Genomic DNA, 20,787 nt, shown 5'->3' with positions numbered 1-20,787 from the left:
TATTCCATCCACATTTTACCCAGTTGTTGGGATGCTCTGTGCCTTATTCCACACACCCCTGTGGATGGTCACTTCTGGTATCTTGCTGATATTTTGTTTTTAAAAACAATGTGCAGTAGACAGCTTGTGCAGATTTTTTTTTTTTATATTCTCGGCAGTGTGTATAGTTGGGATTCATTCCTAGAAGGAGAATTGCTGAGTTAAATGGTGTATGTATGTGTCATTTGTTAGATATTCCCTCTGTTGGTACTGAACCACCAAAACTGAATTTAAACAATGTGTAAAAATGAGGGTTTAGACATAACGTCCTATCTATCCACACCTGGTGAGCACGCCAGGTTCTCATTGTTATATCCAAGGGACTGATCGGGATAGATCTCATTCTGAAATAGGTCCTAGGAGTCCTGCAAGCAACCATAAAACATTATTATCTTTACTTTGGCTGAAGTAAGAATTTAACAGGTAGCCCTGTTCATCTCAGGCTTCCCTGATAGCTCAGTCGGTAAAGAATCTGCCTGCAATGCAGGAGACCCCTGTTTGATTCCTGGGTCAGGAAGATCCTCTGGAGAAGGGATAGGCTACCCACTTCAGTATTCTTGGGCTTCTCTTGTGGCTCAGCTGGTGAAGAATCCACCTGCAGTGTGGGAAACCTGGGTTGGGAAGATCCCCTGGAGAAGGGGAAGGCTACCCACTCCAGCATTCTGGCCTGGAGAATTCCATGGACTGTATAGTCCATGGGGTTGCAAAGAGTTGGACATGACTGAACGACTTTCGCTGTTCATCTCAGGCTGAACAGGAGCTCTGAGTGGTTTTCTTTGTCTTCTTTGACTGATAAGACATTCCAAAATTATTTCTTTATATGTTTGGTTGGGCAGAAAAATTTTTCATGGCATGGGCCCTACTGGGATATTATGTCAGAGATATATCCATTTATCTTCAGCAAATGGGTAGTATTAAATTCATTGGTTTATATGTCCTGGTGACTTTCTTTATAAATAGAAAGAAAACTAATATGTTTAATATGGATTCAATCACTTTACACCAACCAACTTGAATTAAACCCCTCTCTGTCCCCACTGCACTCTCACCTCTAGTCCAGAAATAAAAACCTACATAGACTGAAGGCTGAATCCAGCACTCTGTTGTGGAGATTTTACTCTCACTATTTTTTCCTGAAAAAAGAAAAAAAATGTTGCTAACATTAAAATCAGGAGATTGTACACAAGTATCCAGACTTCTGACTTCTCTTGAAAACTTAGCCTACTGGCCCGCTTTCCAGCATGGTTGGAGTGGAGGAGAGGCTGCCCTCAGTGGTAAGGCTTGTGTTGCCCAGTGTTTAGCATAGCCACCTAGTCCTTGTATTCATTTTCTTGCCTCCTGGGCCATGAATTTGTGAGAATTGCCCTAGACTGCTAGCTTGCTGAAGATAAGGACCACTTGTGTCTTGATCCTCTTTGACTCTTGCTAGCATCTAACCCAGACACAAGCACACAAGGTTTTCTGTATAAGCTTGTTCGATTATATAAAGTATCTTGTGGATGCATGACATTTATTCCAATATTGAAACCATGCAATTGAAATACTGCGCTAGTCTAGCTCTTTGATGCAGACTTGCATCACAGGTGCTCCTAATCTGTGCCATCCCTCTCACTACCTAAAGTGACTCGTATGTCCCTGGGCTGCCCCTAAAGTCTTTTTGATGGCTTTTCCTTCTTGCAATCTCCTGTCCAACTGAGGACATCAATGCACATCTCATGAAGTGGCTAGGAAGACCACATGAGATCACAAATGTCTAGCCTGGCCCCTAGTGTTCACTTTTATCACGTTAACAACAGTGTTTTGTCTCTAGGTTGGCAAATTTTTCCACACTCTCAGATAATCCATGCACTTCAGTTTGGCTTTCTAGCCAAGCCTCAAGGAAGAGATTATAGTAGACTCTTTGTATTCTGAGAATTTTCAAAGTCCACTCCCCAAGGACACTGATTGAGGTAAAGATTTTATCGGGAGGTTTCTATTTTTATCAAATCTAATAATGGCCTAAAGGGAACACTTAAGGTAGTTCTGAACATATATAACTAGAAGGGCCTGATCACCGCTGCAGACTAGAACCCGATCTTCTGCGAGCACTTGGCGCCAGGAAAGAAGCATGAAGTGGCTTGTGCTCCTCTGGCTGGTGGCCCTCTCAGAGTGCATAGTCATGTAAGTACAGGGACTGTAAGTGGAATCAACTTCCTTTCTGTTTTTTTTTTCTTATTTTCCTCATATTCTTCCACCTGTCAGGGTTAGAAGGGAATATAATCACTCCATGACGGTCTTAAAGTTCAACTCTCACTTATTGGCAAGTACTTTGACATGGGAAATGTGGGTTCCAAGGGTCTTGAGGTAGATCTTCAGGGTTGTACGACTTTGGGGGTGCAGTCATGATCTATGTGAAAATGGAGCACTTTGCAATTGTTCAGTGCACATCCTATGCAAATGTACGTGTGGTCTTGTTGAGTAGCATTTTCCACATTTTATTCTAGGTGTCCTCTCTGTTCTCTCTCTACTTCTGTGTGTATGTGTCCACGTCTGCATCTCTATCTCTCTCTCATTTATCTCTTCATCTATTTATTTCTCCATCTCTTTGATATCTCTGTTCATGTAGATCTCTCTGTTTTTTTTCCTTTTCTCTTTTCAATTTTGACTCTTTCTTGTTTCTCTAGCCTCTTAATTTCTCTAATTTGTTCCCCTCTCCTGGATTCTTCTCTCACCCCTCTCTTTTGCTTCAACTCTGAAGAATGATTAGGAAGGCTACATCTAGACTGTTTTTACCTCAAACAAGCAAAGTGATCACAGTCACTTCACAAACTTGCTGCATTTCAAATTTCTCCCCTGTAAAGAGAGGATGAGAATCCCCCTTCTTCCTCCCTCCCTGAGCTTCTATGAGAAAGATATAATGGGGTGGCAACAGCAACGGTAATGGCTGTCTTTGTTGAGACTCCCTATATATCAGGTACATTATATCCATAATGTTATTTAACAGCCAAAGCATTCTATATGGGGGGTGGGTGGGAATTATCCCTTCTACCTTTTTACCGATAGGAAAACTGAGACTCCAAATGTTCATATGGCTGACCCAAGATAACACAACAGAATCTGTATTCAAACCTATGTCTTTGCCCTGTGTTTGCACAGCATTCTGATAATAGATGGCACTCAAAAAAAAAAAAATGCTTGGAAAATGCACAGTGCTGTTAAAAGGCCAGGTATGACTGTTATACTATAACACAGACAGTTGACTGCTGTTCCTTCTTTGTTTCCTTTTCCTCATGCTTGGTGAAAGAATGCCTCTAACTAAAACGAAGACAATGCGAGAAATCCTGAGGGAAAAAAACTTGCTGAACAATTTCCTGGAGGAACAAGCCAGTAGAATGTCCGATGATTCTGCTAGTGACCCCAAATTATCTACTCATCCCCTGAGGAATGCCCTGGATGTGAGTGGGTTGGGAGGCTGGTGCTCCATAGCACCCCTTTGTGCTCTGGCCTAGCAGTGGGGCTCATCTAGAGGTGCCAGGTCGGATATTGGATCTGGGGCTCCTGCAGGAGGCAAAAACAGTGGAGAACAGGGGCCCCATTCCCAGAGGAGAAGACATTCTCATCCTTAACTCTTGGTCTGTGGTGACTGGGCCCAGCAATGACCAGGTGGCAGGCAAACATCTATTTCTGTGCCAAAGATGTGGCATTAGTTTGAGGGAGATTGTTCTTTCTGAACTAAGTGAGCCACTCAGTTACAGGTGAAGTGGTAAGCCACCTCTAATAGAAATAAAGCCAACTGGAAATCAAGTGTGAATCCCCAGGTAGAGGAATTCAACTTCCAGAGAGCCAAGAATCACAGCAGCAAAAATTTACTGAAACCCTAAGGCACTTGATGCCATAAGAATTTAACACTATAGTTATTATTGATTTGAAAAAGGTCTCATCTGTTATTCAAGAATGGCCAAGCTACCCTGAGAGATATGCAAAGAGTAAATATATGTTTAGTGAAAGGGCCAATTGTGTGGTGTTGATCAAACATGGTCTGAGTTTAGAAGGAGTGGCTGGGATTGATTAAGGAGGACCTCCTGGAAAAGGAGGTGCTCAGGCTGGGTTTGAAGAGGAGACTAGAGAGCTTCTCAGATGAGGTCACTGGATTTCCTTGGGGGTTCAGTGATTATGACTCTGGGCTTTGAATACAGGAGGTACTGCTTCAATGCCTGGTCATAGAGTTAAAATCCTGCATACCACATAGCACAGGAAAAAATATTGAATGCAAGAACTCTGTGAGCAAAGGTTGTGAGCTGAATGGTGTTTGGAAAGTGATTTCAAGAGACATGTGACACCCAGAGGGAGGCAGCAGTCTGGGAATCGAGGGGAGCCATGTCTGCACTAATCCACTTCTTCCTGGTCCTTCTAGATGGCCTATGTGGGTAACGTCACCATTGGAACACCGCCTAAGGAGTTCCGGGTTGTCTTTGACACAGGCTCATCTGACTTGTGGGTGCCCTCCATCAAGTGCATCAGTCCTGCCTGTCGTGAGTACCGCCTTCCCCATCTTGACTCATCCCCTCCACCCTATGACCTGACTGACACTCATCTCTCGTGTCTGCAGATACACACATTACCTTTGACCATCACAAATCTTCCACCTTCCGGCTTACGCGCAGGCCCTTCCGCATCCTCTACGGATCTGGGATGATGAATGGAGTTCTTGCCTATGACACTGTTCGGGTAACATGGAAACAGAAGCTGAATCAGATCTGCACTAACCAACCCCCTCCTGGTCCCCATAGATGCCCTATGTTAGGTCAGAACTGGCTATGGAGTGACCACTGCTTACATAACAGATGCAGGACCAGCTGGCAGGGCCTGTCCTTCCCTAACTCCCCTTGTGACTAGCCGCCTTACCTGCAAAATCCTGTTCCTGGGGAGATAGGGCCCCTGCTGACACACAAACTCCAAGAGTGGCTAACCCCAAGAGTGGCTTGGGGTGTGGGCTTGCAGCTCCTTTGCCCATGAGCAGCTCAAGGTTCCTTTTGTTGGGAACAGGGACAGGGAAAAAAGCACCCACTTTTATATTCTCAGACTGTGCTGGGTACTTTTATAGCAATAACTTGTTTAATCCTGTAACAACCTCACACAGAAGTTACTCTGATTAGTTACATGATACACATGAGGGAACTGAGGTGTAGAGAGCAAGGGCCTTGTCACAGTCATACATCTGGGAAGTGGTAGCTGGGCTGGCTTGTCAGGACTCAAGCAGGTGTGGGGTTATTTGAGAGAGAATAAAACTGATTGGGGGACCCTGGGGGCAGCCCACGGCTTCAGATACCCAGGCAGCAAAAGCAGGGGCCCACACATATGGGAGGGACTTGATAAATGGGTTTTCACTCTAGGGGGCCACTGAAAGTCTAGTAAAATCGGTGGCCTCCCTCCCCAAAGTGCCTGAGGATTTTCCCTGTCTCTCTATTTCTCTCTCTCTCTCTCTCTCTCACACACACACACCCCTAAATGTGTATTTCCCAGGTAGCATATTCATAAGAACTCTGCCAGTGACATTGTAAAATGGGCTCCTGCCTTCCTTGGCAAGCACAGAATCCATAATACATTGCAATAAATTCAGTCCATTTCTGTCATCAGATCATAGTGATGCCGAAGAGAGGACTGCCCTGCTCGCTACTCATTTTGTCCTCAAGGGGGCACCATTGGGTCCAGTCCTGACTTGGTTTCCCCACCTGTACAGAAGGCATGAGGCCTATTTAACTCAGATGGTGTTTGCAGAAATAGCTGGTGCTGGTTAAAATTCATGTCCGCACACCAATGGAACCTGAATTCCTGTCCCAGCTTGTTTTAACCATCTGAAGTCTACCTAGGGCACAGCCAGGACTCAGTTCTTCTCTGAGGTTCTAATGGCATCTGAACCCCCCCTAGACCAGTCCCACTTCCAATCCTCTATGTGTGAACACTCGTCTCTCCCACAGATCGGGAACCTTGTCAGCACTGACCAGCCGTTTGGCCTAAGCCTGCAACAATTCGGATTTGATAATGCACCCTTTGATGGCGTCCTGGGCTTGTCCTACCCCAGCCTCGCTGTCCCAGGAACCATCCCCATCTTTGACAAGCTGAAGCAACAAGGTGCCATTTCTGAGCCTATCTTTGCCTTCTACTTGAGCACGTAAGTCTGAGCTGGACAAGCCCTCTTTCCAAATTAGCTGTGAGATGCTTTCAGTTGGATGAATATTATAGAACACTTGTTACAGAAGTATCCTGAAAGACTGTGCAGCCCAGGATAACTATGGCCCCAGGGCTTCACCACTGGCTTTTGTAAATGAAGTTTTACTGGAACACAACCTAGCTCATGGGCTCAAGGGCAGTGGCTTGGTCTTTGGGGTGAGGGGAGTGGGAGGGCAATGGAAGGTGTCAGGATAAAAGTTGGAGGAAAAATGTAACACAGTTTGCTGGCGAGTTTGCAATGGAAGGAAAGAGAGCGATGGGAAGTCTTTCCTTCCTCACTAACATTTCACCGGGACCAACTACATAACTTTCAGGAGACAGTGCAAAATGGAAGTGTGGGACACCTTATCCAACTAGTCTTAGGAATTTCCAGACAGAGATAACAGAGGTGGGGGGCCCTGCTAAATGTGGGGCCCCATGGACAGCACAGGTCATAGGCAGGTGAAACCAACCCTGGGTGACCTGAGGCCACACTCTCAGGCCTTGATTTTTCTGAAAAAATTACAGGCTGGACAAGGGGGAAGCCCAAACCCTTCAGCACACTGTCCTCTGAGGGTATTCAGGTTGCAGGAGGTACAGGGCCTCTTAAGAAGCCTGGGTGGGTGGAACCTGGCCAAGTGACTCAGCTTCTAATCTGCTCTGTGCCACTCTAGCCAGTGACTAATCTTGGTTGGGTTCTCAATCCCTCAATTTCTGCATCTGTAAAATGGGGACCCTATTAGGGCCTTGTTGGGTGGACAAGCACAGCCCTCAGACTGCCCAGCATAACAGTCCTCCAAGGAGTCCCCCTCTTTTATTCTCTTGACAGCCACAAGGAGAATGGCAGTGTGTTGATGTTAGGTGGAGTGGACCACTCCTACCACAAGGGAAAGCTCAACTGGATACCAGTGTCTCAAACCAAAAGCTGGCTAATAACTGTGGACCGGTAAGCCTCTTCCTCTGAATGCCACCCCAAATGATGCTCCCACATCTATACATAGACATATGCAGGCACACAAACGCATGCACAGACACATGATCACACACAGAGATATGCTCCACCCATAAAGCCACACATATAAGCACACACACAGACACATATAAACACACATGCAGGCACACATATAAACACACTTAGGCAGACAGATACACACAAGCACACAGACAGACAGACATACAGAGCCACATAAACACACACACAAACAAACACACAAACACATAGATACACAAATCCCCCTTGGTTCATAATCATCCCAGGCTTTCTGACCAGGGCTCTGACCAGGGTCCTTCACAGGGTCCAGAGAGGTCTGTGCAGCTGGGGGAGGGCTGTACCCACTGCCCTGTGATGTGGGAAGCATGGTTAGAGGACCCTACAGTGTGGTGAACAGAGGATCAGGGAGAATTTCCTCAGCCTGAACAGAGTTGTGATAAGATGATCAACTGTCCAGGTTAAAGAGAGTTATGACCAACCTAGACAGCATATTAAAAAGCAAAGACATTACTTTGCCAACAAAGGTCCGTCTAGCCAAGGGTATGGTTTTTCCAGTAGTCATGTATGGATGTGAGATTTGGACTATAAAGAAAGCTGAAGGCCGAAGAATTGATGCTTTTGAACTGTGGTGTTGGAGAAGACTCTTGAGAGTCCCTTGGACTGCAAAGAGATCCAACCAGTCCATCCTCTTCAGTCCACCCAGGAGATCAGTCCTAGGTGTTCATTGGAAGGACTAATGTTGAAGCTGAAACTCCAATACTTTGGCCACCTGATGCAAAGGGCTGACTCCTTTGAAAAGACCCTGATGCTGGGAAAGATTGAGGGCAGGAGGAGAAGGGGACGATAGAGGATGAGATGGTTGGATGGCATCACCGACCCAATGGACATGAGTTTGGGTAGGCTCCAGGAGTTGGTGATGGATAAAGAGGCCTGGTGTGCTGCAGTTCATGGGGTCACAAAGAGTTGGACATGACTGAGTGACTGAACTGAACTGAACCCAGGACTGAGGAAGTTCTCAGTACATATAAATGTCAGTTTAAAACAGAAAGTTCTGAACAAATGGGAAAATCTGGTCCCCTTAGGGAGAAGCTACTCAGCTATGTAGAGAGGTTGGCTACCGTCTTGAGACCTGAAAGCAACTCATAAAAAGAGATGCTCCATGTAACCATAGCTACCAATTCCCCGACCTCCATCCTGAGCCCACAGTGGAGTAGGCACTGTGATTGACGGAATCAGGAAGGTGGGATCCAGGAGTGGCCTGATAACTAACATAGTAATTGATGGGAATCTCTGTGATACCATCAGACAAATTTGCCCTGTCCTTTGGAGAATCCGTGGGCTATCAGGTATCATATGACCAGGGCCTCAGTGTCTGAGGTGGGTGAATGAGCAGTAATGGGAGACACCCTCTCCCAGGGCAGCTTGTCTCCCACTATGAGAATCTGCTGCCCCAGGGAACCTCCATCTTCACTGTGTGTTTGACTCATTATCATTGAGACACTGGATATAGCTCTTTGGATGTTCCTCATTTATTATTTTCACATTCATTCATTCATTGTTCATCCACTGTGTGTCAGGCACTTTAGCAAGGCAATGAGAATAAAACTTGCCCTCACATCAAAGAATGACTCGCACACATAGTGAATTGTCACTTTGGTATATGCTAGACATGAGGAAGGGTCTACAGAGAATGACCAAGACAGGAGTTTGATATACACTGGGGGAAAGACTTCACTGAAACCATGACAATTAAGCTGGAATTTGAAAGACAAGGAGAAATTCACTAGTCAAAGGGGAGTGGGGTCTTCTAGGAAGGAAGACCAGCTTGTGTCATGGTCCTGAGGTAGGAAAGAGCCTATTCAAGTACTGCATTTTATTTTAGTTTTTTACATTTTATTTATTTATTTATTGTTTATACTTTATATTATTGTATTGGTTTTTCCATACATCAACATGCATCCACCATGGGTGTACACGTGTTCCCCATCCTGAACCCCCCTCCCACATCCCTCCCCGTACCATCCCTCTGGGTCATCCCAGTGCACCAGCCCTGAGCATCCTGTATCATGCATCAAACCTGGACTGGTGATTCATTTCTTATATGATATTATACATGTTTCAATGCCATTCTCCCAAATCATCCCACCCTCACTCTCTCCCACAGAGTCCAGAAGACTTCTATACATCTGTGTCTCTTTTGCTGTCTCACATACAAGGTTATCATTACCATCTTTCTAAATTCCATATATATGCATTAGTATACTGTATTGGTGTCTTTCTTTCTGGCTTACTTCACTCTGTATAATAGGCTCCAGTTTCATCCACCTCATTAGAACTGATTCAAATGTATTCTTTTTAATGGCTAAGTAATACTCCATTGTGTATATGTACCAAAGCTTTATTATCCATTAGTCTGCTGATGGACAGCTAGGTTGCTTCCATGTCCTGGCTATTATAAACAGTGTTGCGATGAACACTGGGGTATATGTGTTTCTTTCAGTTCTGGTTTCCTCGGTGTGTATGCCCAGCAGTGGGATTGCTGGGTCATAAGGCAGTTCTATTTCCAGTTTTCTAAGGAATCTCCACACTGTTCTCCATAGTGGCTGTACTAGTTTGTATTCCCACCAACAGTGTAAGAGGGTTCCCTTTTCTCCACATCCTCTCCAGCATGTATTGCTTGTAAACTTTTGGATAACAGGCATTCTTACTGGCATGAAATGGTACCTCATTGTGGTTCTGAGTTGCGTTTCTCTGATAATGAGTGATATTGAGCATCTTTTCATGTGTTTGTTAGCCATCTGTATGTCTTCTTTGGAGAAATATCTGTTTAGTTCTTTGGCCCATTTTTTGATTGGGTCATTTATTTTTCTGGAGTTGAGGTGCAGGAGTTGCTTTTATATCTTTGAGATTAGTTGTTTGTCAGTTTCTTCATTTGTTATTATTTTCTGCCATTTTGAAGGCTGCCTTTTCACCTTGCTTATAGTTTCCTTTGTTGTGCAGAAGCTTTCAATTTTAATTAGGCCAATTTGTTTTCTTTTTGCTTTTATTTCCAATATTCTGGGAGGTGGGACATAGAGGATCCTGCTGTGATTTATGTCAAAGACTGTTTTGCCTATGTTCTCCTCTAAGAGTTGTATAGTTTCTGGTTGTACATTTAGGTTTTTAACCCATTTTGAGTTTATTTTTATGTATGGTGTTAGAAAGTGTTCTAGTTTCATTCTTTCACTTGTGGTTGACCAGTTTTCCCAGAACAACTTGTTAAAGAGTTTGCCTTTTCTCCATTGTATATTCTTGCCTCCTTTGTCAAAGATAAGGTGTCCATAGGTGTGTGGATTTATCTATGGGCTTTCTATTTCATTCCATTGATTCATATTTCTGTCTTTGTGGCAGTACCATACTGTCTTGATGACTGTGACTTTGTAGTAGAGCCTGAAGTCAGGCAGGTTGATTCCTCCAGCTCCATTCTTCTTTCTCAAGATTGCTTTGACTATTTGATGTTTTTTGTATTTCCATACAAATTCTGAAATAATTTGTTCTAGTTCTGTGAAAAATACTGTTGGTAGCTTGATAGGGATTGCATTGAATCTATAGATTGTTTTGGGTGGTATACTTGTTTTCACTATATTGATTCTTCTGATCCACGAACACTGTATATTTCTCCATCTATTAGTGTCATCTTTGATTTCATTCACCAGTGTTTTATAGTTTTCTATATGTAGGTCTTTAGTTTCTTTAGGTAGATATATTCCTAAGTATTTTATTATTTTCATTGCAATGGTGAATGGAATTGTTTCCTTAATTTCTCTTTCTATTTTCTCATTATTAGTGTAAAGGAATGCAAGGGAATTATGTGGGTTGATTTTATATCCTGCAATTTTACTATATTCATTGATTAGCTCTAGTAATTTTCTGGTGGAATCTCTAAAGTTTTCTATGTAGAGGATCATGTCATCTGCAAACAGTGAGTTTTACTTCTTCTTTTCCAATTTGGATTCCTTTTATTTCTTTATCTGCTCTGATTGCTGTGGCCAAAACTTCCAGAACTATGTTGAATAGTAGTGTTGTAAGTGGGCACCCTTGTCTTGTTCCTGACTTTTGGGGAAATGCTTTCATTTTTTCACTGCTGAGGATAATGTTTGCTGTGGGTTTGTCACATATAGCTTTTATTTTGTTGAGGTATATTCCTTCTATTCCTGCTTTCTGGAGGTTTTATTTTTATCATAAAAGGATCTTAAATTTTGTCAAAGGCTTTCTCTGCATCTATTGAGATAATCATATGGCTTTTACTTTTAAGTTTGCTAATGCAGTGTATAACATTGATCGATTTGTGGATATTGAAGAATCCTTGCTTCCCTGGGATAAAGCCCACTGGGTCATGGTGTATGATCTTTTTAATGTGTTATTGGATTCTGATTGCTAGAATTTTGTTAAGGATTTTTGCTTCTATGTTCATCAGTGATATTGGCCTGTAGTTTTCTTTTTTTGTGGCATCTTTGTCAGGTGTTGGTATTAGGGTGATGTTTGCCTCATAGTATGAGTTTGGAAGTTTACCTTTTTCTGTAATTTTCTGGAAGAGTTTGAGTAAGATAGGTGTTAGCTCTTCTCTAAAATTTTGGTAGAATTCAGCTGCGAAGCCATCTGGACCTGGGCTTTTGTTTGCTGGAAGATTTCTGATTACAGTTTCAATTTCTATGCTTGTGATGGGTGTGTTAAGATTTTCTATTTCTTCCTGGTTCAGTTTTGGAAAGTTGTACTTTTCTAAGAATTTGTTCTTTTCTTCCAGTTGTCCATTTTGTTGGCATATAATTGCTGATAGTACTGTCTTATGATCCTTTGCATTTCTGTTTTGTCTGATGTGATCTCCCCATTTTCATTTTTAATTTTATTGATTTGATTTTTTTCCCTTTGTTTCTTGATGAGTCTGGCTAATGGTTTGTCAATTTTATTTATCCTTTCAAAGAACCAGGTTTTGGCTTTGTTGATTTTTGCTATGGTCTCTTTTGTTTCTTTTACGTTTATTTCTGCCGTATTTTAAAGATTTCTTTCCTACTACTAACCCAGGGGTTCTTCATTTTTTCCTTTTCTAGTTGCTTTAGATGTAGAGTGAGGTTATTTATTTGACTGTTTTCTTGTTTCTTTAGGAATGCCTGTACTGCTATGAACCTTCCCCTTAGCATGGCTTTTATAGTGTCTCACAGGTTTTGGGTTGTTGTGACTTTATTTCATTCATTTCTATGCATATTTTGATTTCTTTTTTGATTTCTTCTGTGATTTGTTGGTTATTCATCAGCATGTTGTTCAGCCTCCATATGTTGCAATTTTTAATAGTTTTTCTCCTGTAATTGAGATCTAATCTTACTGCCTTGTGGTCAGAAAAGATGCTTTGAATGATTTCTTTTTTGTTTTTTTTTGTTTTTTGTTTTGAATTTACCAAGGGTAGATTTATGGCCCAGGATGTGATCTATCCTGGTGATGGTCCTGTGTGCGCTTGAGATAAAGGTGAAATCATTGTTTTTGGGTGAAATGCTCTATAGATACCAATTAGGTCTAACTGGTCTATTGTATCATTTACAGTTTGTGTTTCCTTGTTAATTTTCTGGTTAGTTGATCTATCCATAGGTGTGAGTGGGGTATTAAAGGCTCCCGCTATTATTGTTATTGTTAATTTCCCTTTTCAGACTTGTTAGCATTTGTCTTACGTATTGTGATGCTTCTATGTTGGGTGCATATATATTTATAATTGTTATATCTTCTTCTTGGATTGATCCTTTGATCATTATGTAGTGTCCCTCTTTGTCTCTTTTCATAGCCTGTTTTAAAGTCTATTTAATCTGATATGAGTATTGTTACTCCTGCTTTCTTTTGGTCTCTATTTTCATGGAAAATATTTTTCCAGCCCTCCACTTTCAGTCTGAATGTGTCCTTTGTTTTGAGGTAGGTCTCTTGTAGACAACATATATAGGGGCCTTGTTTTTGTATCTAGTCAGCCAGTCTTTGTCTTTTGGTTGGGGCATTCAACCGAGTTATGTTTAAGGGAATTATTGATAAGTATGATCCCCTTGCCATTTACTTTATTGTTTTGGGTTCGAGTTTATACACCCTTTCTGTGTTTCTGGTCTAGAGAAGATCCTTTAGCATTTGTTGGAGAGCTGGTTTGGTGGTGCTGAATTCTCTCATCTTTTGCTTGTCTGTAAAGCTTTTGATTTCTCCTTCATATTTGAATGAGATCCTTTCTGGGTACAGTAATCTGGGCTGTAGGTTATTTTCTTTCATCACTGTAAGTATGTCTTGCCACTCCCTCCTGGCCTGAAGAGTTTCTATTGAAAGATCAGCTGTTATCCTTATGGGAATCGTCTTGTGTGTTATTTGTTGTTTACCCCTTACTGCTTCTAATATTTGTTCTTTGTGTTTGATCTTTGTTAATTTGATTAATATGTTTCTTGGGGTGTTTTGCCTTGGGTTTTTCCTGTTTAGGACTCTCTGGGTTTCTTGGATGTGGGTGATTATTTCCTTCCCCATTTTAGGGAAGTTTTCAACTGTCATCTCCTCAAGTGTTTTCTCATGGTCTTTCTTTTTGTCTTCTTCTTCTGGGACTTCTCTGATTCAAATGTTGTGGTGTTTAACATTGTCCCAGACATCTCTGAGATTGTCCTCATTTCTTTTAATTTGTTTTTCTTTTTCCCCTCTGTTTCATTTATTTCCACTGTTCTGTCTTCTACCTCACTTATCGTGTCTTCTACCTCACTTATCTTATCTTCTGCCTCTGTTATTCTACTGTTGGTTCCCTCCAGATGTTTTGATCTCATTTGTTGCATTATTCATTATATATTGACTCTTTTTTTATTTCTTCTAGGTCCTTGTTGAAACTTTCCTTCATCTTCTTAATCCTTGTCTCCAGGCTATTTATCTGTAACTCCATTTTGTTTTCAAGATTTGGATCATTTTTACTATCATTATTCAGAATTCTTCATCAGGTAGATTCCCTATCTCTTCCTCTTTTGTTTGGTTTGGTGGGCATTTATCCTGTTCCTTTACCTGCTGGGTATTCCTCTGTCTCTTCATCTTGTTTATATTGTTGTGTTTGAGGTGGCCTTTCTGTATTTTGGCAGTTTGTGGAGTTCTCTTTATTATGGAGTTTCCTTGCTGTGGGTGGGGTTGTACAGGTGGTTTCTCAAGGTTTCCTGGTTAGGGAAGCTTGTGTGCTTGTTCTGGTGGGTGGAGCTGGATTTCTTCTGTCTGGAGTGCAATGAAGTGTCTAGTAATGAGTTATGAGATGTCAGTGGGTTTGGAGTGACTTTGGGTAGCCTGCATATTGAAGCTCAGGGCTGTGTTCCTCTGTTGGTGGAGAATTTTCGTGGTATGTCTTTCTCTGGAACTTGTTGGCCCTTGGCTGATGCTTGGTTTCAGTGTAGGTATGGAGGCATTTGTTGAGCTCCTGTTGATTAATATTCCCTGGAGTCAGTTCTCTGGTGTTTTGAGGATTTGCACTTAAGCCTCCTGCTTCTGGTTTTCAGTTTTATTTTTACAGTAGCCTCAAGACTTCTCCATCTATACAGCACTGTTGACAAAACATCTAGGTTAAAGATGAAAAGTTTCTCCACATTGAGGCACACTCAGATATGTTCACAGAGTTACATGGAGAATGAAGAGGGAAGACGGAGTTAGAGGTGACCCAAATGAGATGAGGTGGAATCAAAAGAGAGAGCAATCTAGCCAGTAATCACTTATTTATGTGCACTCCACAGTCTGGACTGCTCAGAGATGCTCATGGGGTTATACAGAGAAGAGAAGCGGGAGAAAGGAGATAGAGGTGGCCAGGAGGAAAAAAGGGGGAATCAAAAGGAGAGAGACAGATACAGCCAATAATCAGTTCCCTAAGTGTTTTCCACAGCCTGGAACACACAAAGAGATTCACAGAGTTGGGTAGAGAAGAGAAGGAGGAGGGAGGAGATAGAGGCGACCTGGTGGAGAAAAAGGTGAGTCCAAAGGGGGAGAGAGCAGTCAAGCCAGTAATCTTGCTCCCCAGTAAAAATGGGTACTGAAGATTGGGTTCTTAAAGGTACAAAATTGATAACAAATACCAAAAAGCAAAGATTAAATGTCTAGAGTAGAGGTTGGATTTTCAAAAATACAATATTAAAGAAATAAAATAAAGTCATAAAAATTATAAAATATATATATATATATGAAGTTTGCTTTAAAAAATTGGGTCTCACTCTCTCTCTTTTTCTTTTTTTGCAAAGTAACAGTAGGTTATAAATATGAAAATTAAAGGAGTAATAGAGGACTTAAAAATTAAAAAAATTAAAAAAATAAAGAATGATAGTAAAAATAGTAAAAATATATCTAGGACTATTTCTTATGTTGTAGTGGGCAGGTTGGGGTCAGTTCATTTTCGGATAGTTCCTTGATCTGGCTTATATTTCTGAAGATCTATAGGCCCCTTCCTATGTAGTTGGTACTAACTACAGGGTTTCAATCTATTGCACCTGTCACTTCCAAGGAGGTTCCTTCTGTTTTAGCTTCTTCTGTTTGCTGGTCTCTCCAGTATCTAATTTCTGCCCTGACACAAGGTGGGAGGGTGGTGGACACTTGCTTAGGCTCACTTGTTCAGGCTCACTTGTTCAGTCGTGCTGTGGGGAGGGAGGGACGCTGCCAACAGATAACACTGGCATGTGCTCGCAGTGACTTGGCCACACTGGGTTTGCTCCCGCTCACGGTGTGTGTGCTTTCCTTGTCAACACTGCTTAGGCTCTAGGTTGCTAAGCTGGGAACTGTCTGAGGCAGGCCCTGAGTTGCATGCACTTCCCAGGTCTAAGCTGCTCAGGTTCAGGAACTCGGGTCGTCCTCAGAGGTGCAGACTTGGTTGGGCCTGTGTTTTGTGCCCTTCTCAGGTCCGAGGAGCTCAGGTGACCAGGTGTTTGGCAAGCGTGGTCGCTGTGAGTTAGCACCTCCCCCATCCCTGCCACTCAGTTTTCTGGGTGTACAACTGGTGCACCTTCTCAGGCGGATGTTGACCATGCAGAATCCCAAGAAGTCTTAGTTAACAATGAAGCCTGCTTGCGGTTTGGTAGATGATGCCTCTCTGGGGCCGCGATTTCCCCCTTACAACTCTGGTTGCCTGTCACCGGAGGGGGATTGTCTGCAGCCGGCAAGCTCTGTTCAGTCCTTTGTTCTGTGAGTGGGCCTGATGGTGTCTTAGGTTAGGGCTTTTCGCCTGTGCCTCCCTGCCCAGACCCTGCTTGCTAGTGGCAGATGCAGACGTCTGCGCTGCTTCTCCGCTGGGGGTGTTACTGTTGGGCACATAATCTGTGGGTTTGATATATTCATTTATTTTCCCTCCCAGTTATGTTGCCCTCTGTGGTTCTGAGGCTCGCCACAGACTCGGCAGTGAGAGTGTTTCCTGGTGCTGGAAAACTTCTCTCTTTTTTAAGACTTCCTTCCCGGGACAGAGCTCCATTCCTACCTCTTTTGTCTCTCTTTTTGTCTTTTATATTTTTTCCTACCTCCTTTCGAAGACAATGGGCTGCTTTTCTGGGTGCCTGATGTCCTCTGCCAGCATTCAGAAGTTGTTTTATGGAATTTGCTCAGCGTTCAGATGTTCTTTTGATGAATTTGTGGGGGAGAAAGTGATCTCCCTGTCCTATTCCTCTGCCATCTTAGGACCGCCTATCAAGTACTGCATTTAAGGATATCAAAGAAGATGACATGATGAGAGCAAAGAAAAACAGAGTCAGGGCAAGAGCTGAAGGTGCTGAAGGACTGTTTGGGAGTCAGTTGTGGAGGGGGCAACTGTGAGGGAGACTTCTGAGTAATTTTGATCCCCACTTTGTCCCACTGTTTCTCAGCATCTCCATGAATGGGAAAGTGATTGGCTGTGAACATGGCTGTGAGGCTCTTGTGGATACTGGGACATCACTGATCCATGGCCCAGCAGGACCGGTCTCCAACATCCAGAAGTTCATCCATGCTGTGCCCTATGATTCCGAGGTGAAGGGTCATGACACAGGTTTCTCCCGGTTCCCCCACACAACAAGGATCTCCTGGGCCAACCTCTCTCCCTTTTTCCCCAACAGTACATGGTTTCATGTCCTGTCATCAGTATCCTGCCTCCTGTCATCTTCACCATCAACGGCATCGATTACTCAGTGCCTGCTGAAGCCTACATCCAAAAGGTGAGGGGCCAATCCTGAGAGCTGCCTCTCAATTCTGGGACTCCCAGATGGTGTTAGTGGTGAAGAACCTGCCTGCCAATGCAGGAGATGTAAAAGACACGGGTTTGATCCCTGGATCAGGAGATCCCCTAGAGAAGGGCATGGCAATTGACTCCATTAGTCGTGCCTGGAGAATCCCATGGATAGAGGAGCCTGACAAGCTGCAGTCTATAGGGCTGCACAGAGTCAGACACGACTGAAGTGACTTAGCACACACACAGGCAAGAACCCTTGAGCTGCTGCTGGGACGAAGGGTCCCTCTGCAGGCCAGTTCACACCATTGCAGAAGCTGCTGAGCTCCTTTGGCTGGGCCAGTGCCTCCCACAAAACCAACCACTTGAGTAAAGGGCAGTCTGGGACATCCATCATCCAGAAATAAATGTTGAGACAGCACTCCATGCTGGCATGGCGGGAGTCACAAGGAGAAGGGAACACTAAGGGCCTCAGTCCTCACAGAGCTTCAGTTCAACCAGAGCCCTCAGGTGCATGAACATGGAAAGTCAGCTCTAGCAATCCCTGAAATAGACCATGTGACAAGCGGGGTTGGCAGTGTACTGTCCCACCATAGTGATTAGCAGTCTCCCATCCCATCTCAAAAATGTCCAGATTAGGGTGATAAACAGCATGATTACCTTAATACTTGGCTGCAACTTCCCCTTGCTAAGCCTCAGTGCTCTCTCTCTGAGTTGGGGTACCAGTCCCTTCTGTGGGGAGGTTGGATGCTAAGGTGAATAAAAGGTGCACAGTGACTGCATAGCCCCGGTATAGGGTGAAGACTTCCTATCAGCTCCCTGTGGGAGTTCAGAGCAGGCTGATGGGCTCAAAGAAGGCTTTGAGGACCAGGGAATTTCAGTAATTCTAAAACGCAGCCTCATGGAGGAATGAGGAGATGCTTGGGTTGAGGCAAATCTATACTGGATTCCATGCAAATGGTACCCCGGTAGCTATGCAAAGGTGTGCTGGGAACAGATCAGGAGTGATGAGGGCCACAGACTATGGCAGAGCCAGGGTAAGTCATTGACCCAGTCTGAAGTCTTCAGGGATGGTGACTGTGGGTCCTGGAAGGCTGCCTAGAGGGCCTGAGAGCAGTCTTAAACAATGCATTGTGGGCACTGCTATAAATCTATTTGAAATAGATAACTAACAAGGACCTACTGTGTAGCACAGGGAACTCTGCTCAATGCTATGTGGCAGTCTGGATGGGAAGAGAGTTTGGGGGAGAATGGATATGTGTATATATATGACTGAGTCCCTTAACTGTCTACCTAAAACTCACAATATTGTTAATCAGCTATACTTCAATACAAAATTAAGTTTTTTTTTTTTTTAAACAAAAAACAGGTCAGGGAAAAGTGGGAAAAAGAAAAGGCATTCTGTGCAGAGAAAGCAGTGAACAGTGGACTGAAAGAAACAGAGACTGAGGGGGAACTGTGACCATTCTTGCTCATTTAAAAAAAGTATTTATTTTAATTGTAGCTGATCTTCAGTGTTGCATTAAGTTCTCCTATACAGCACAGTGACTCTGTTACACAAAAACAAGTATATATACTTTTTTTCTTAATCTTTTCCCTTACAGTATATTGCTGGATATTGAATATAGTTCCCTGTGCTATATAGTAGGACTATGCTATTTATTCATCCTGTATATAGTAGTTTCACTTGATAATCCCAACTCCCAATCCTCACCTCCCCAACACCCTTCCTCATGGCAACCACATGTCTTGGCCCTTTAACTTTTTGCATGCAGTCTCACATCCCCAGCTTCTAAGGAAACCACTTGATACTTATCAAAAGAAGGAAATAAAACCAAGAAGTATGCCAGGTCTGGATATTGAGGAGGGTTGCAGACAAGGGCTCAGGCTAACTGGTATATATTTCTGTCTCCCTCAGATTTCCAATAGCTTATGCCTTAGCAGCTTTCATGGGGACAACACAGACAAATGGATCCTGGGTGACGTCTTCTTGAGGCTGTATTTCTCAGTTTATGACCGAGGAAATAACAGGATTGGCTTGGCTCCTGCTGTGTAAATGCTTGGACTTGTTCAGGAATCAGTCAGGCCAGTTCTAACACACACTTGCTCATACTTAGGGCACTGCTGCCCAGGATGCTGGTAAACTGTGTTTGGTGCTCTGCAAGTCATATTCTCACTAAAGAATAAAAGGTTTTACTCTTAATCGTTCTAAAACAAATGGATGCCTGTTTGTATCTGGGAGGTACATAATGATCGGGGAGAATCTAGGACCAATTCTGAATCACAAGTGAGAGAAGCCTAACTCCAAATGGCTTCTAGGAAAGGGAGAACTTATTGGAAGAATTCTGGGGATCCAGGACACAGGAACTAGAGCAGATTCAAAGATCTTAGTGACTGGACCCAAGAAATCAGAAGTCATCAGTTCTCTCTTTCTCCTCCTCGCTCTTTCCCTTCTCTCTTCTTTGATTGTCTTAGTCTGACAGCTTTCTTTCTTAAGGCTTCTACACCTAGTGAGGGAATCCAAAGCTACCTGCCATAGGGTTTTATATCCTGAAGGCATCTAACCAGGAAGGAAGAAGCTTAGAGCTATCAAGGTTCAAGGGAGTGCTCTGAATGGCCCATCTCAGATCACAAGTCCAGCCCTGGACCAACTATCCTGGCAGAGCCATGGGGTCCTATGACTGGCTTTACAAAGTCACATGGCCCTGTTCCTGTAGCAAACATGATTGTCAGTTTCTTAAAAAAAACGCATGACTGGAGCTGGAGAGAGGGAGCCCCAAAGATAGTGACTGGTGGATGGTTTAGTCCTTGAAAGAGTTTATGATGGCACTACCAACTCCACAACCTCCTCATTCAGAGGGATTATAAGGAGTAATGAAAATAAACTCTATTTGTCCCATCTCAGATGAACTTTGTCAGTGGATTTCTGCTCCAGGGAGTTCTGGGTGAGGTCCTTTATACTGGGCTGGTTCCCTTATGTCCATCTCCCACCCCAATCCAGTCACCAGCTCTCTGCCACACATGCCTGCTGGGTCATTTCCAGTCCCACTTGGCAAGTGACAGCCTCTGTGGATGCCTGATCCATTTCCGTCCTCCAGGGCTCAGCACACCCCTTTCTTGGCCTCCAGTGCTGCTGGGGAGGTTGACATTCATGTAGCGGGGGACCCAGGATATATAGAGTCTTCAGCCTTTCTGAGCTTCCTCCAGTGGAAGAACTGCAAAACATTTGGTTGGAGCTGCCATGGTTAGGCACTTTTGGAGTGAAAGCATCAGTTCTTTCCACCCGGATACCCTTGGTAGAGGCCAAAGCTGGGACAGCAGGGGTCAGATGTTGATCTCCTTTCAGATCGACTGGTTTGATCTCCTTGTGGTATAAGGGGAC

The 20,787-nt window shown here is 43.4% G+C and overlaps 1 protein-coding gene across 1 annotated transcript; it reads left to right on the top strand.

Moving 5' to 3' along the window:
* Window positions 2,147-19,461, top strand: PAG-2 (pregnancy-associated glycoprotein-2). Its single transcript, NM_001285720.1, is given in 9 exon segments — window positions 2,147-2,199; window positions 3,323-3,473; window positions 4,433-4,550; window positions 4,628-4,746; window positions 5,997-6,190; window positions 7,058-7,174; window positions 17,068-17,209; window positions 17,296-17,394; window positions 19,324-19,461. Coding segments are annotated over 9 exon segments (1,131 nt in total).

The sequence above is a fragment of the Capra hircus genome, chromosome 29 (genome assembly GCF_001704415.2).
Source record: "Capra hircus breed San Clemente chromosome 29, ASM170441v1, whole genome shotgun sequence".
Taxonomy (NCBI): domain Eukaryota; kingdom Metazoa; phylum Chordata; class Mammalia; order Artiodactyla; family Bovidae; genus Capra; species Capra hircus.
This window is presented reverse-complemented; position numbering and strand designations above follow the sequence as displayed.